This window comes from Alosa alosa, chromosome 1 (assembly GCF_017589495.1).
Source record: "Alosa alosa isolate M-15738 ecotype Scorff River chromosome 1, AALO_Geno_1.1, whole genome shotgun sequence".
In the NCBI taxonomy this organism is placed as follows: Eukaryota; Metazoa; Chordata; class Actinopteri; order Clupeiformes; family Clupeidae; genus Alosa; species Alosa alosa.
The window spans coordinates 26848595-26865353 of NC_063189.1; the positions used below are offsets into that span (position 1 = coordinate 26848595).

At 44.1% G+C, this 16759-nt stretch overlaps 1 protein-coding gene across 1 annotated transcript in view; it reads right to left on the reverse strand.

Annotated features, from left to right (window-relative positions):
• Positions 1 to 602: 602 nt before the first annotated feature.
• The window catches only part of epha4b (eph receptor A4b), a 118640-nt gene continuing 102483 nt past the window's right edge, over positions 603 to 16759 (reverse strand). Inside the window, 7 exon segments of the mRNA XM_048237790.1 lie at positions 603 to 4709; positions 6001 to 6138; positions 7742 to 7880; positions 7883 to 7934; positions 8944 to 9093; positions 11851 to 12060; positions 13864 to 13925. Coding sequence (XP_048093747.1) covers positions 4610 to 4709; positions 6001 to 6138; positions 7742 to 7880; positions 7883 to 7934; positions 8944 to 9093; positions 11851 to 12060; positions 13864 to 13925 — 851 coding nt within the window. The 3' untranslated portion in view covers positions 603 to 4609.

Below are 16759 nucleotides of genomic sequence, written 5' to 3' on the forward strand. Positions count from 1 at the left end.
TGAGCCAGTGAATCTGATGGGTAGTGTGTGTGTGTGTGTGTGTGTGTGTTTGTGTTTGGGGTGGGGGTTAGGTATTAGGAGTAATGGGTCTAACATAGACCGACAGGCTGTAGCACACTGCATTAAAGAGCCGTGGGGTCAGCGACCTCTGTGTCTCCAGAGGGCCGGGGGATCCATCGCTGTGGGGGTATGAGGTTTCCACTCGGTCCCCCAGGTCAACGCGCTCCGATGGGGCCTGAGGTGGGAGAGGTGTGTGTGTGTGTGGGGGGGGGGGGCAGGGGGTGTTACAGCATCTGCCGAGAATACTTTGGATGTATCTTCATCAAGATTTCACATGATCTGAAGATGGTAATGTCTTTCCCTTGTTTGATCACAAATACTAAAAAGAGAGAGAGAGAGAGAGAGAGAAAGAGAGATGCATATTATATATGCCTCTTCAGTCTGATAATACTGTGCCATGCTATGCTCATGAAAATAATCAGTTGAGCTTTAATTTGATGACAGAGAGCGAAAGACACAGACAGAGAAATGGAGAGGAACAGGGGGGCACATGCCTGATAAGCAGTTAGTCAGCAACAGAGAAGACACACTACACCTTCAGGTGAGAAATTAAAAATATTAGCATATTTATTAACAGCAACATGAAGATCATCAAAATGCGTACACCCTTTTTTAAATTCAAGCTCATATAAACGGGAAAAGAATTGTCAAAGCTTACATTTCATTTCATCCAAAAATAAAAAAGAAAGAAAGAAAGAAAGAAAGAAAAAATAACATGGAAGCTAGCTGACACAAGCCTCTCGCATTAGGTGACTGAACCTGCCTGACTAGCAGCTGAGGGAGTTCACACAGCTGTTGGGTGTGTGTGATGTGTGTCACCCTTAAAGCTTATCCAGGGGTGCACCTTGAAGCAGGATTGGTCAAACACTGTAGGGTGGGGGGGGGGGCTGGCATTACACGTTGTCTGAACCTCGCAACTGGACCTTTAAATTCACAATGCAGTTTCTTCTGGTCCTTCTTCTTTGTGTTTTTAGATGGTGGGAAATTGATAACATTGATGTGCAACGTGCCTGCATTCTGCTGTATCATTCCAAGAAGGTGTGTACCCAAGGAGGCGAGAGGGAAAGAGGTAAAAGATCCGACTGAGCAGCGTCCACTTTTTCCACTGAGTGTGTGTGTGTGTGTGCATGTGTGTGTGTTTGTATAGGGGAGAAATGTGTGTGTGTGTGTGCGTGTGTGTGAAAGGGTGTGGTGGAGTTGATAGTCACTGACTTCCTTGTTTGACAAATAAGAGAAGAACAAATGTAAAAGGTTCTCCATTTATAGGTTTCCTGACTATAATAAATGCAGATGCAGAATTGGCGCTAGATGATAGCATTGTGAATGTAACTATATATATAAAAAAATAACCTAATGAAAACAAAACAAAAAACAAAAGTGTCCAACACCAAGTTCATCACTTCATACTAGACATTTTTGAACCTGTGCATAAATTTCACTGACATTCACGACACTGGGGTGCAGATCTCTCCTATAGATTGTTCCTTTCCCCATCATAGCTATTTGACAACAATTTAGAAACCAATAGAGAGATATAAAAAAATCACCAAACTCACTTTAAGTACAGGTCTTTATATAAGAGGAATCCACCATTTGAAACAGCTACTGAATCCAGTATTTGTATCCAATAAAACATACAAGAGGAAGAAACTCCCTGCCAGGAGCCCCATGTAGAGGAGCATGTCTGCCAAGCAACTGCCAAGCAACAGGCGGAAATCGCCAGTTCCGTCGTACATACATTTGTTGTGTAAGTGCTACGCACCTTTGACTTTGGGGGAGTGTGGGACCACCGAAAGAAGCGACTACCTAACAACCCAAACAGAAGTGGACCAAGCCCCATGGGCCTAGCTTTACATGGGGACGAGCTTTACAGTGCCATCATAAGGTAGGGAGGGGTTGAGAAGCTGATAAATACTATATACATCATTATTCATAATACTGTCTCTATGGATATCAAGAGAGAAGGGGAACCCAAACAAAACCAAATCAAAGAGAAAGGAAAGACAGCACGGTCCATAAGGCATCTAAAAGTCAAGCAGCTACAGAATGTCCACTACAGCGGCGTGAAGACTGCAGTCCCTATCACCTGTCCGTTCATCCATGGCAAAAAAATACAAATTAAAATAAAAAGTTCCAGAAGGTCCGGTGCTCATGCTACATTCTGCGGACTCCAAAGGGTTCCGCCCACACGCCGTGCCAATCCGTTAAGTCTCTTCTCACCAAGGAAAGAAAGGAAGGAAGAGAGAGATAGAAAGAGAGAGAGAGAGAGAAAGAACCAAAATTGCATCTGCCAGTATTCATTTCTTTTCTTTCTTCTGTACCAATCCATCCCTTCTTCTCTCTCTTTGCTCTAAGTTAAAGTACATCATTACAAACATTCTAGAGGTTTGGATCAACCCTGTACATATTTACACTATAATACAATCTCATATGCCGTGATTCACAAGAAATCACAAGAATAAATTGCCGTAAACATGGAGAAAAAAGAACGAGAGAAAAAACTCAGCCAACCAAACAAAAAACACAGTCAACACAGACACATTGTACAATGAGCTCATAGAGTGTGAAGCCGTCCATTTAACATACTGCAAGTCAACCAGTACAAGATATGCTGGAAAATAAAAACAACATCAAAAAAACTCCCCAAGAGAAATGATGGACATGCACTTGCTTTACTTTGCAGTATACCGTTTAGAATCTGATACTCATAGTGACAAGGAAAACTTCAATATGGTTTCAAAATATATAGCATTTAACAGAAAATACATCACACCACACAAATGCCATGTGGCTCAGAGCTACACACATAAGTGACGGCAAAAACTACATTCTACTACATATGCAGTAATATTATCATATGCAAGTGCTGGTCATTGATGTACTGTATATCTCTGATAAATGCCTTATATTTTCACAGCAAATGGTAACATAACAAAGTGTATTCAACAAAAACATTAATGTGACATTTTCACATTTTACTATTTTCTCTGTTCGCACTTTTTCCTACAAGCACATATTTTCACATACATAAGGTTAGCTGGCCAACAGAAGACAATAAAGAGTGCCTTCACAGCCAAAGGATAAAGCCCATCTCTCCATGTCTTCTATCAAGCCATTGCATTAAGTCTGTTCAACTGTCCACGCCTGCCCACTGCAGGACAAGAGCATTTCATGGGAGAGCAATTGCCAAGCTATCATTGAAGCAAGTACAGAAATATCATAGGAAAAATCCTCAACACAATGTTACAATAACTTACATACAGTGCACTTCTGTTTTCCTTAGACTCTCAGGAATGAAATGAATATCAGATAACTTGGCCTTTACAACAAGCATAATGATATCATGGACATAAAGAAATACTCTCTCTCTCTCTCTTTTCCTCTCCCTCACTCTCTCTCCCTCCTTTGGCTACCACTTTAGCATTCTTCCCCCTATGACTTATTGTAATCATTAACACAAGATGAGCCCTCGTGGTCACAATCACTACTATTATGGGATGTGTCTCAGTGTTGTGTAGCTTGCCAAGGCTGATGGACTGCACCACCGTGATCAGAACATGCACACAAAGATCATTGTTCTGTAAATGTGAGTCACAAGAGTGGCCAGTCACATCCAGGTCCACTGCAGATAAAGCCCAGTGAGGAGCAACACACACACACAAACACACACACACTGAGATGACACACACACACACACACACGCACGCACGCACGCACACACACACACACACACACACTGACACTCTTACATCTACCCGTGTTATAATGAAACCTGATGGGAATTCATATGTCATTCACAATTCATTACCATTTAAAACAGGACACCAAAGGGTAAGTGGAGATGATTCACTTCTGACGACTCAGGGCGACTTCATATGAGGACCCAGCCTGACTAACTGTTATGGACAAATTAAAAATGCAAATGACAACAAAACAAACCACAAAATAAGAGCCAAAGCAACCAAACAGACCCATTGTAGAGCACAAACATGAGCTGTGAGTTCAAAGATTTATCTGTAAGCCATGTTTTTCTCAACTTACTTTTTCTAAGACACAGACACAACATAAAACTAACACAACAACAACAACAACGAAAAATAAAACAACACAAAACCCATAAATCTCATTTGCCACTGAGCCATGCTGTCTGGGAGGCTAGGGAGGTGACCTAATGTAGATCGGTTTCTCCCACTCTCCTCTGGAGTGGTGGCGAGCCGAGTGGCTGTGTGGTCAGGAGGTGCAGGTAAGGAAGCCGTGGTGCACGGAGCTTGAAATCGACACCCGACATCCAAGATGGACGAAGCGGCGTGGAGGGTGCTGAGTTTCCATGATGAAGCCTAGTGAGCGCCTGCTTGCAGCTCTCTCTACTACTGCTGCTGCTGCTGCTGCTGCTGTTCTCGTCGTTTATGTTTTCTTTTCCTTTCTGGTTCTCTCTGTCACTCGTTCTCTCTCTCTCTCTCTCTCTCTCTGAATCTCTATGTCTGGCTGTGGAGGGAGGACGATGAAGAGGAGGAAGAGGAAGGGGAGGAGAAGGATGAGGACGAGGGGGTTATACATGCACGTGGGTCCCTTGCGTGTGTAGACTCTGGACGCTGGACAGGATCTTTCTCTGGTGGCCCACAAGCGTCACACCCATCTTCTCCAGCTCACTACACCCACAGAGGGAGAGAGACAGACAGACAGAAAGAGCAAGAACAGAGGAAAAGATCAGAGTCTGACACCATCACAGAAACTTCTTTTTAGGCTCTCAATTTTCCGTTAATTGAATTGAAAACCCAATAAAATCATCAGACATCTGAATCCTGTCATCTGACATCAGATATCTGACATCCTGTCTGACAACATAACAAAAAGCTACCACACTGCATGTGCTTAATCTTTCTTCACAAATGTCCCTCGTCTCCCTGAAAAAAAGAAAGAAAGCTCCCTGTTCCGGTACTGAGTAGCTCTCTGTGGTTGGCCCAGGTCGGACACCAGGGACACCAGGGAGACGCGTCAGGCTGCCTCTGCTCCTGCTGCTCATAGCCCACCTGGAGGCCAGCACCAGCTGCTGCTAACAACCTGAACAAATCAGCTCTCGGTGCGCGGTGAGCTAACCACTAATCTCCCCGCAGGCCTGCGGCTGCTTGGACACATGTCTCACCACCTGCCTGTCTGCCTGCCTGTCTTACTGCCCATATGCCTGCCTGGATTCTTGTCTATCTGTCTGACTTTGTTCGCTTGCCTGTGTGTCTGTCCACAGAGCCGCAATCACAACAGCCACTAAGTGTCTGGAGAAAAACATAAAGACGGCATCCAGCCTGTCTGCCTGTGATCATTTTACAGGCATGGACAATGTGCTTGGAGAGATACACAGTAGCAACCATCTGCTAGCCACACATGTAATAGTACATTCAAAACCACCACACAGTAATCAGCTAGAGGGTCGGATCAGTTGTATCAATGTGTATTACAATGAAAACTCAGCATATAGCCTACAGACACACAACAAAAAAGTACAAGGCATTCTTAACTGGGGTCTATCACAAAGGTTTATGGTGTGAATCTGCTATGTTTCCTGTGGCTCAACAAACTCATGCAATATATGCTGGAATGATCTTTTTAAACCTTTTAAGTCTCTAATGCTTTCTCTCATAAAATCAACATATTATTCCAAACTGTATTCTATGATAAATCTGCAAGTCCTAATTGAGAAAGAGGGATGCTTTTCCAATTGTGTTCAATGTGACTCTCTAAACTGATAAAATATAAAACAGATTCCTTCACAAAAAAATACTTGAAAGAGTTCTCCACAATACTGTACCTCTCAGCAAAGTCTGAGGCAGCCCTTCTTTAATACATTGGCAAACAAATTCACACATAATACTGCTAACTGTGCTCTATGATAGGTGTTTGTGCTTTAATGGAATATGTGAGCATGAGGTGTGCAGTGCCCCTCACCTGATGCTGATGTAGAGGATGGAGTCCAGGGTGACGTATCCGGCGCTGGTGAAGTTATCCTGGTACTGACCCATCTTCAGGGCCTCGAGCCACTCCTCCACCGTGGTCACTGCAAACTCAGGCGACGGAGGGTCCTCCCTGGTCGACAGAGAGAACACCAGATGAGGAAACTGACACGGACTGAAACTGACTACAAGTATACAATTTGAAGTTGAAGATATGAGGTTGTCATTGTTCTAGGTGTGCCTGTCTGGAGGAGATAGAGGAGACGAGGATGGATTCACAGCTGATCACTGTGTCTTAGTTTATGATTCACCACTCTTATTTCAGAGCTCAAAGCTAATTATTAGTAATAGCAAACAAGGATCACAATGACATAGTTTGAATGTTAATGCCATTAGTATGTTTACACTGCAGTGAAAGAGTTTAAAACAGTCAAAATCTTCAAAAAACATGTCAATTGAAATTCTAAAACTTGCAAGCATGGAGTAACAAGAAACAGTGGTGATACCATCACCAAACAACAATAGAACAATGTTTTATTCTGGGTTTTTCTGCTTTCCCTGAAGGTCAATGTGTGCTTGGTAAAGTAATGTTTAAGTCATGAAAATAAAGACATGCTGAGTGAGTATGCATGCCTGACAAAGTTTTCATATTTCATCACTTTGTCTGCCTGTATCTGATCTGGACAGCTGTTTCTAACTGCTGCATCAAGAGAAGACTAGCATATTTTTGGTGAACATTCCCAATCTGACAAGTCTGAAAAGATGAAAATGATCAAATCCAAACAGCACGCTGTGTTTTTACATTGTCATCTCTGGCCTTTACACAAAATACAATAGATATCAATCTTTTTTGCATCTGGATATCTGATCTTGGATCATTCAAAGCATTCCAACCATTTCCAGGTGGCAGGCTCAGTCCTGTGCTTGTGTGAGTGAGTGTGTGCACTGTGCGGGCAGGCAGAAGCTGAACGCTCATGTAGCTCATTCTGAAGGTGGAAAACAGAATGGTTGGAGTTACAGCGGTAAAGGATGAGGGATGCTGAGCAGCTAGAGAGTGTATACAGCAGCTGAAAGCTCACATAGCTCCGTCTTAAGATGGAGCTCCCAATAGTTAGGGTGGAGTACACAGCGCTTAGGGTTACAGCGGGGAAAAGGATAGGGAGCACACTGTGAGTGTTGGCAAGTTGCGGTGCGCGGTGTTTGTGCAAGAGATCTCCAGCCCACACACACCCCTCGATCCAGATTGGAGTGATTACCCCGTATGAGTTTACAGCCCTATCTGCTTGGTAGTTCACACTTCACAGGGGCGGCCACAGAGGTTTGGTGAGAGCTCCAGGGCCAGAAACCAAGGGAAGGAAAGCACACGGTGTGCCTGAGGCCCAGCAGAGCCCAGCAGACCCCAGCAGGAGGGCTGCAGGAGGGCTGCAGAGCAGAGCAGAGCGGCACAGAGTGGGGTGGAATGGAACGCACAGGGGTTGAACAGAGTAGACGCAGAATGACCAGGGATGAGTAGAGTGTATGTCACAACGTGCACAGCACGCCAGGATAGAGAATGGCAAGGTTTGGGATAACAAGGGATGGAATGGTATGGGCTGATGTGATATAAAATGTGTAGTGCATAGTATGGGCTGATGTGATATAAAATGTGTAGTGCATAGTATGGGCTGATGTGATATAAAATGTGTAGTGCATAGTATGGGCTGGAATGATGTAGAATGTATGAATAGGGCCCTCACCACACAGAGCTGTTGGCCAGCTCCTTGAGGCTGTTGGGGTTGCGGATGAGCTTGTCCAGGGTGTTGACGATCTGGCCAAACTTGGGTCGGTCGTTACGGCACTTCTCCCAGCAGTCCAGCATGAGCTGGTGCAGGACAAGGGGCAGTCCATTGGCGCTGGCAGCCGGTAGCCCTCATCGATCGCCTTTATCACCTGAGAGACGGGCAGAGGTAAAAAGGTGCACAAATAAGATCAGTATTCACTTAGTGATGGATAGAAAATTATTTATATATGCAGACAATATAGAATATGCACACTAATAAAAAACAGTGCTTTGTACACACAAGACACAAACACACACACACACACATGCACCCAGAGAGAGACACAGACACACACACACACACAGTCAAGAAACATTTTGACTGCATTTTTCATGCCCTCTGTGAAAAGGCAGTGGGAGATAAACAAAACATTTGTATTCATCTATTTTTCATATTTATACTTTTCCATCTCTACATCTTCCAACTTGGGCATCAACTATTTGTATTGGCCGTTTTATGCATGAATGAGCTGAAGGTTATTCCAAGTAGCTGACTAAACACTGTAGCCATATTTACTGAAAGTAACTTCAGAGTGATGCTAACTTGAAGAATACACACAACACACACACACATTTCATCACCCCGTTTCTCACCACCCAAACACACAACATACCCCCTCCCCACACACACAGGTACAACCCCCTCCCCCACACACCCCATTACCCCCCACATACACCATTTCATCACCCCCCCCGCCCCTGTCCCCCAGACTCATACAGAGGAATGGCCTGAGGTGCTCTGCAGGCCACCTCTCAGTGGCACACGCACACACACGCACGCACACACACACACCCACAAACACACACAAACAAGCACACACACACAAACAAACACACACACACACATACACAGACAGGATTACGCAGGATAAGTGTGAGGTAGCTAATAAGTATACTTTAGCCTGCTTTAACCTGTTTATATCTGTGTGTGTGGGTTGAAGGGAGGCTTTTGGTTATTAGACAGAATTTGTTGGAGGTTGATGTTTGTGTGGCTAAGAAATATGAAGACAATCTGCCAAATGATGGAAGAAAAATGTCAAATGAAAGAAAGAAAGTGATGAGAAAACAAATCAGTATGAAAGAATAAGCTATAAGCACGACGAAGACGAACACACGTACGTCTTGGTTGGACATCTCCCAGTACGGCCGCTCTCCATAGGAGATGACCTCCCACATGACGATGCCGTAGCTCCACACGTCACTTGCAGAGGTGAACTTCCTGTAGGCAATAGCCTCTGGTGCTGTCCATCGGATGGGGATCTTTCCTCCCTGACGGCACAAGAGGGAGAAAGAGAGATATGATAAAATACATATGCATTGTGTATTCAAGTGTTATCAGGGCTTAGAGTAAGGGAAATGTCTGTGTCTGAAGTTATTGTCTGTGTCATTTATGAGGACCTCATATATACTGTAGTCTAATTGCCTATTTTCAAATCTTAAACGTACCGGCCAACGCCTGAATTCAGGCATAGTGCCTGAACACTTTAGGCCATGTGTTGTGCCAATAGCACTAAATATATTGGATTTCAAATTAAATTTGAAATTGAGAGGGATAAGTGAGAAGAAGAAAGGGAGTGAGAGAGAAGGAAAGAGAGAGAAAGACACAGAGAGAGAGAGAGAGCAGTTATTTTTTAAACCAGTGCCTTAAGTTCTCCCATGCACACACCAATACAACATAAACAGCATCCGCACACACAAATCTTAAACACTCACATAAAAGCGCTCACCCTGTCAAACTTGAAAAATCATCTGCCACAACTGCCAATTTCACACAATAGCCCCCCTCCCCCAAACGATAGAAAAATACATAATGTCATTGTGATTTATAAAAGGCATATTAATATTTAATACAACTTGCCATAAATTGCCTAAAAGCTCTATAGAGAGAGAGAGAGAGAGAGAGAGAGAGAGAGAGAGAGAATTAAAGATTAAAGATAAATTAGATTTAAGAATGCATGTTTAAGTTTTCTTTAAACATGGATTTAGTTACTATTTTTTTTTTTAAATATAAGTTTTCTTTCTTTTAGTTTAGATAAGTTTCCTTTCTTTGACCCCCCTTAAAACAAATATTGTATATGTTTGTATTGTCATGTTACTGCTTTGGCAACACTATTTTCTGAGTCATGCCAATAAAGCACATTTGAATTTGAATTTGAATTTGAGAAAAGAGCAAACATAAACCACCGCTGCCAAACATCAGGGTAGGACTCCACTCCCAAACACAATACAGCAGCACTCACTTTGAACCCCCCCCCCATCCCTCTCTCTCTCTCTTTCTGTTTCAGGAGCTCTCAAAGCTCATCAAAGACCCAGGAGCCTTTCCCTCTGCTCTGCTGCGCTATACTATGGCAGCCTCTCCAGCACTCGGCAAAGTGTCCTTTTAAAACCACTGCAGTCCTCGGTGGCTAATCTTCACAGCCAAAGTCAAGCGGAAGGCAAACTAGTGCTACTCTATAGATGAACGTGACGGGGGTACAAAAGAACTCAAGCTTTGCCCAAGGGGTATGTAGCTTAAACGCAGGCTCCAGGAGACAATCTGTGGCGCCATTAAATGGTGACATTAAAGGCGTCGCCTCAAACAAGCGGTGCACTTTCTCTGAGTGTTCCTAAGCTCATAAGAGGAGTTTAAGAAGAATGTAATAGAGCAAAGAGTAGAACACACACTGATAGGTAGGGAGAGAGGGTTTAAAAGCCTGGTTAGGCAGGGACATAAAGAAAGACTCCTGTCGGCAATGGAGTCTGCTGATGCTGTGACTCTGATCACACACACACACACACACACACACACACACACACACACACACACACACACACACACACACACACCATCTCCACAGCACTGCAGTAATTGGTGCGCCTGCTGATAATGCACTTTGCATGGCTAACATAGTTCCAGAGATCAGCGGGGCTGCAAGCCTGGACAGCTCTTCAGTAAGTGTCTGCTGGTCTGTGTGCGCCTGTATGTGTGTGTGTGTGTGTGTGTGTGTGTGTGTCTGTTCAGCTTGTACTGAGACTAGATAAGCTCCCCCTAACAGACATTAATAACTTCTCTCAGACAAGTGCTGCTTTCAAACTGAACACCAATAAGATCATTCAAGAATCTAAACAAAAATATTGGAACATTGGCAAAAGGAGACAAAAAACCAAAGCAATTTAGAATGTTACCAGTCAATAAAATCTGAATACCAATTGGAGGAATATCTCTTTACTTATAGAGATAGCAGAGACAGATCCTGACCAAATACAGACTCAGTGACCACAGTCTAGACATAGAAAAGGGCAGACTTATAAATCCTGGTTGCCAAGAGAGCAAAGAATATGTGGTCACTGCGTAACAGGTGAGGTTGAGACTGAGGTGCACTTTCTTCTTCACTGTGAGAAATATACAACTATACATAAGTCATACTTTGACAGGCTTACAAGCCTAATCCCAGGGTTTAGAAATCTAGAAGAACAAGAAATAATGGCAGTCTTACTTGGACAGCAGGGACAGACAGCAGATATTGCTGCCAAATACGTCACCGAATGCCATATAGCAAGGGACAGTGGTTAAATAATTAAATAATTGTTACTTTTATATGGAACCTATCCATATAATTACACAGACATCACCATACATGCACACACAATTTTCCCTTGTGGATACATAAAATATCTATCTATCTATCTATCTATCTATCTATCTAGAAGTGTTAAGACCGACTAAATAGGTATTCAGTATGGAAATTAATGTAGACCAGTGTGATACTGAATAGGTATTCAGTATATAACTGAATTTAGTCCAGTGTGATACTGGATAGGTATTCAGTATATGAATGGCAACATGTGGCAACATGTGTGATCATGAGAAACTTTCAGAAACAACAGAGCCATTTGTCAGAGCACCAGTTTTGTTTCATGCCAAAAACAACCTGTACTTTTGTTTACCCTTTAATGTCTTACAGTACCTCTATCAACAGACAACGGGACGTCAGAAAGATAACAGAAGAATGGTTCAAGAGCAGTTCTGGTGTAAACTGGCCTTACCCGGGTGGTGTAGGCAGCCTCAGGATCATCCTCTAGGACCCTGGAGAGGCCGAAGTCGGACACCTTGCAGACCAGGTTGCTGTTGACCAGGATGTTGCGGGCAGCCAGGTCGCGGTGCACGTAGTTCATGTCCGACAGGTACTTCATGCCCGAAGCGATGCCACGCATCATACCCACGAGCTGAATGATGGTGAACTGCCCATCGTGTTTCTGCCAAGGAAGAACACAAACATAGAGATACTATAGGTCTTCACAGCAAAGAAAAAAGGATATAGCCAGCATATATAAAATGTCTTGTTGTAATACAACGTTACACATCTCTAACTCTAACATCTCTAGATTGCCATGATCTGTTGTGAAATCATGTTAGGCAACTCTGAAATGCTTTGTCATGTTGTGTAACACAACCCCACACTGATACAATTCAATGCAAGAAACACACTGCTGATGTGTGCATGACTTGTCATGTTCATATATCTGTGACATAACATTACACAACTCTAACAAGCTTCTTCAGCCAGAAAAACTGTGATGATGTACACCTAGCCACCAACCAGCCATCTGTTTCTCAGGCCCCTGCCCTGTTAGTTTTTTTTTTCTCTCTCTCTCTCTTTTTGTGCTAGTTTGTCAAAAGCCGGGCCTGTTTGTTCCGTCTTGAAAAACAATCGGAGCGACAAGCAATTAGGCCGATGTCTCTATCCCGATATCTCCACTGCAACCTAATACGATTAATTCCCCAGAGCTTTTGTCTCTCCGAGCAATATCAATCTAAAACGTGCATCAGCGTTTCACAGTGCTCATAGAAGGTAAGTTAATTATGTCTTGTTTTGTGAAATGCAGCTGGCTGATTGATTGCCCACGCAGGCTTCCGTTATCAATCTCAGCAGGGCTCTTACAGTAAGAGAGGAGAGATAGAGACAGAGAGGACAAGATGAGGAGAGATGGAGAGAGAGGGAGAGAAGGAAGCGAAAGAAGGATGAAGAGAGAGATAGAGTGACAGAATGAGGGAATGAAAGGGTGCACTGAAGAGAGAGGAGGAGAGATGGTGTGCAAGAGAGGGAGAGAGAGGAGGACAGAGAGAAATGGAGACAGAAAAGGGGACAAGGAGGAATGTTTTTGAGCCAGAGAGTGATGCTAAATTGATCTGTGCCCTAATTAAACATGTGTACCCTGAGCGGATGGGCTATGAGCTATTAGCCATAAAACTGATGCAGTAATTATATTAGCTTTTTATGTGGGCTAAAGGGAGTATTTATGGCCTTCATTATGGACTCGCCAGCAACATTTCAGATGTGCCGTCCGCTTTCTCTTGTTTCGTTCTCGCTTTCGTTTTCACTCGCACTTCCATTTCTCATCTCCATCCCCCTTTCTCTCCTCCTCACTCTCTCTCCCAGGCAGTTTTCATTGTCATCTCAAAGTATGAGCTATAAAGAAAAGCTGCACTTAAAAAGAGAAGTGTATCTCTGCTGTAAATGCAGTTATGAGGGCGATTTGTCCTTTGTGGCAGAAGCGGTAATAAATTGGATATGGAGGGGGTACCCCCACCCTGTTGCAATAAATCCACAAACTTTATTCCGTCTAGTCTGATCTTCATGTCCATGTTTTTTGGCTTTCCTCACTTCCTCACACCTTTCAGGAGGAAATAACATAGCCGGGGAGCAAGAGTGGAATGAGAGAGCAAGTAATGAGTGTGTGTGAGAGTGTTCTTCTGTGTCACTCTCTTACTCTCTCTCTCTCTTTCACACACACACACACACACACACACACACACACACAGAGAGAGAGAGAGAGAGAGAGAGAGAGAGAGAGAGAGAGAGAGAGAGAGAGATATCTGTGTGCAATTTCCGTGTTCTGATAGGCTTACAGGCTGCCGTCTTCAGCTGTGCTTAGTGGATTCATTCACCAGACGCTTGCCTATTTCCTCGAGCCCATTACCCAGGCGCTGCCTTCTAAAAAGGCTACATCTTTTCTCCGCACGGCCTCCCATGGCAACCAAGGCCACAGCTGCCTCACCTTTAGGAAAGTGTCCAGGGAGCCGTTCTCCATGTACTCTGTGATGATCATCACTGGCTTGCCTGTGGAGCAGAGAACAGAGAGAAGGACAGCATTAACACCGATATGCAGATGAGAGGAGACAAAGAAGAGAGGAAGAGAGGAGGAGAGCAGAGAAGTGGAGAAAATAACTAGAAAAGATGAAAGAGGAGAAGAAGGGAGAAGAGGACAGGATAGGAGGAGACAAAGAAGAGAGGAGAAGAGGAGAACAGAACAGAACAGAACAGAGGAGAGGAGGAGAGGAGCGGAGAGGAGAGGAGAGAGACTCAGAGACCCTGAATGGGAACAGATTGATAGGCCCTCATGCCGTTCCCCACACTGCAGGGACATACATCACCGTAATGATGCCATTAATCCAACAGGGCAGGCAGGGGATAAAAGAGAGTGCGAGAGAGAGAGAGAAAGAGAGAGAGAGAGAGAGAGAGAGAGAGAGTGAGAGAGATGAGGTAAAAAGAATATGATAGGGTGGATGGAGAGAGAAAGGGAGAAAGGGAAGGGGGAGATAAACAGCCGTCTGACCGTTGCTCAAGCCTCAGCTTTCTCATCAGTCACCCTGACAGATCCTCATCCTTGTCTATCCCACCACCATCAGATCAGCATGTACAACAATTGACCCCCAGGACGGAGCGCCCATCCAGGGCCTACACCAGAGGGGGCTTGGACACAAGTTCAGACATCATCTGTGACAGAATAAGTAAGGATGGGAGGGGCATCAACAGACCAGAAGGGCCTGTGGGCCTAACACTCACATAGGGGGCAGAGGGTCTGGATGGAGAATGGAGGGTCTGGCAAGGATGTCTTTGTGTGTGTGTGTGTGTGTGTGTGTGTGTGTGTGTGTGTGTGTGTGTGTGTGTGAGTGTGTGTGTGTGTGTGTGTGTGTGTGTGTGTGTGTGTGTGTGTGTGTGGAAAGGCTGTCATTTGGAGGTCAGATGGTGGCAGCAAATCTGGGTTAATTGGTGAAGAGACACCTTTGCGTTTTGTGTATCTATGTGTGTGTGTGTGTGTGTGTGTGTGTGTGTGTGTGTGTGTGTGTGTGTTTGCTGTGGACCATCTGAACACATGATGGTGGTGTGGGTGGGGGAATTGTTAATATGACACACCTGTGTGTATGTCTGCGTGTGTATGAGTGTGTGTGTGTGTGTGTGTGTGTGTATGTGTGAATGTGTGTGCGTGTGTCTGTGTGTGTGTGTGTGTGTCTGTGTGAGTGTGTGTGTGTGTTTTTTTTAAGGGCTATGATTGATAAGCTGTGCTTTGATGTCTCACCTGCCATCACACACAGAGTTGACACTCTCTATGCCCCAGTTGGCACAATGTGTGTGTTGGGTGATGATGAGAACACACATACACACACAAAGCGCTTTCAGATATAACCTCCGGAGTATATGCAGAGTTTTGTCAAACGGAGGTCCTACCCTTCGGATGATTCAGATATGATGCTAACCTGCGGACCTTATACTAACCTTATACGGACGTATGTGTGAACGACATGCACGCACACTACAGAATCTCCGTGTGGTTGTCGAGTGAGGGGTGGGGGCTTGTAGAGTTCACAAGATGCGAGATATGACGCAGAATATATGCGGCCGCTGCCTGTCACAGCTGCTTTTTGTTTACAAGGTATGCATTATGTAGGCTAAATAAGAGAAATCTGTTGTGCGTAGGCTAATACTTGAAGTAGGCTAGTTACGTAAGTGCGCACTTGAAATTGACCTACAGTGTTTGTATGTGTGCTTCGAATAAACACATTTATCTGTTTTCAACGTTATGTACCAGAATTACTTGGCTATAGAACCCCAAATCTGGTTTGCGTTGGAGAGAGAGCATGCACAAACTTTATGGTAGGCTACCAGCCAATTCAGTAGGCTAACTCAAGACTTCAAGGCCATCATACAACGTTTTTAAGCAACAAACAAAATACTAACATAACAGTGAAGTTGTTCGTTTTTTCATGGTTTATTTTTTCCAAAAGCATCCTCTCCCCATGTGTCTACTGCATTTACTTGCAGTACTTGGAATAAAGTTGAGTTTTCTTCGTTTTCATTTTCTCTAGGCATATGCTCAACAAATAGCGAGCTCAGCAGGTCATGAGAAGGCTATCAATGAACAGAAAACCGTGTTGGCTAACAATTTATTAAATACTCCTGTTATTGTCGTCAACGACGTCGCTGTAGGCTACTGCCTTTTCAGCGCCTTCTGCATATGATGATTCAGTCTTTTGAATTCGTTTGACCTTGCCAGGCTACAACGTGCCGTTCCCTTCATGTGTTCTATCAAAATGTTGTATGCCCTCATGGACAGTAGCTTTGTGATGTCTGCATCTTTCCAGGTCGGAGATTTTCTGGACAGCACTATGCCACTCCATCATAACACTGGCATTTAAGTTAGATCTAACCACATGGACGCACGAAAGAAACGTCACCAACAAGCCCTCTCACTAGGTGTGAATTTTAACCGCATGTTCTACGCCTCGTTCAGACACAGCACATTTACATAATTTTCGCAGGAAATACTAGGGGGGGGGAGTAGTAGAACAACCGGCTAAATTCGGACTTCCATTTGACCGGTTATGTCGTTCAGATATACGGCCCCACCGTTTAACATCAGCAGAACCTCCGGTCCTACATGTATGTCTGAAAGCGCTTACAGACACACACACGCACACACACCCCAGACACCAGGCATGGAGATAGTGATGCAGTTAATCTACTGATTAGCCTGAGCAGCTGAGACACTCACACACAAATACAAACTCTCTCTTACATGTATGTTGGTACACACACACACACACACACACACACACACACACACACACACACACACACACACACACACACTTTTCTTAAAATATTTTTTTTTG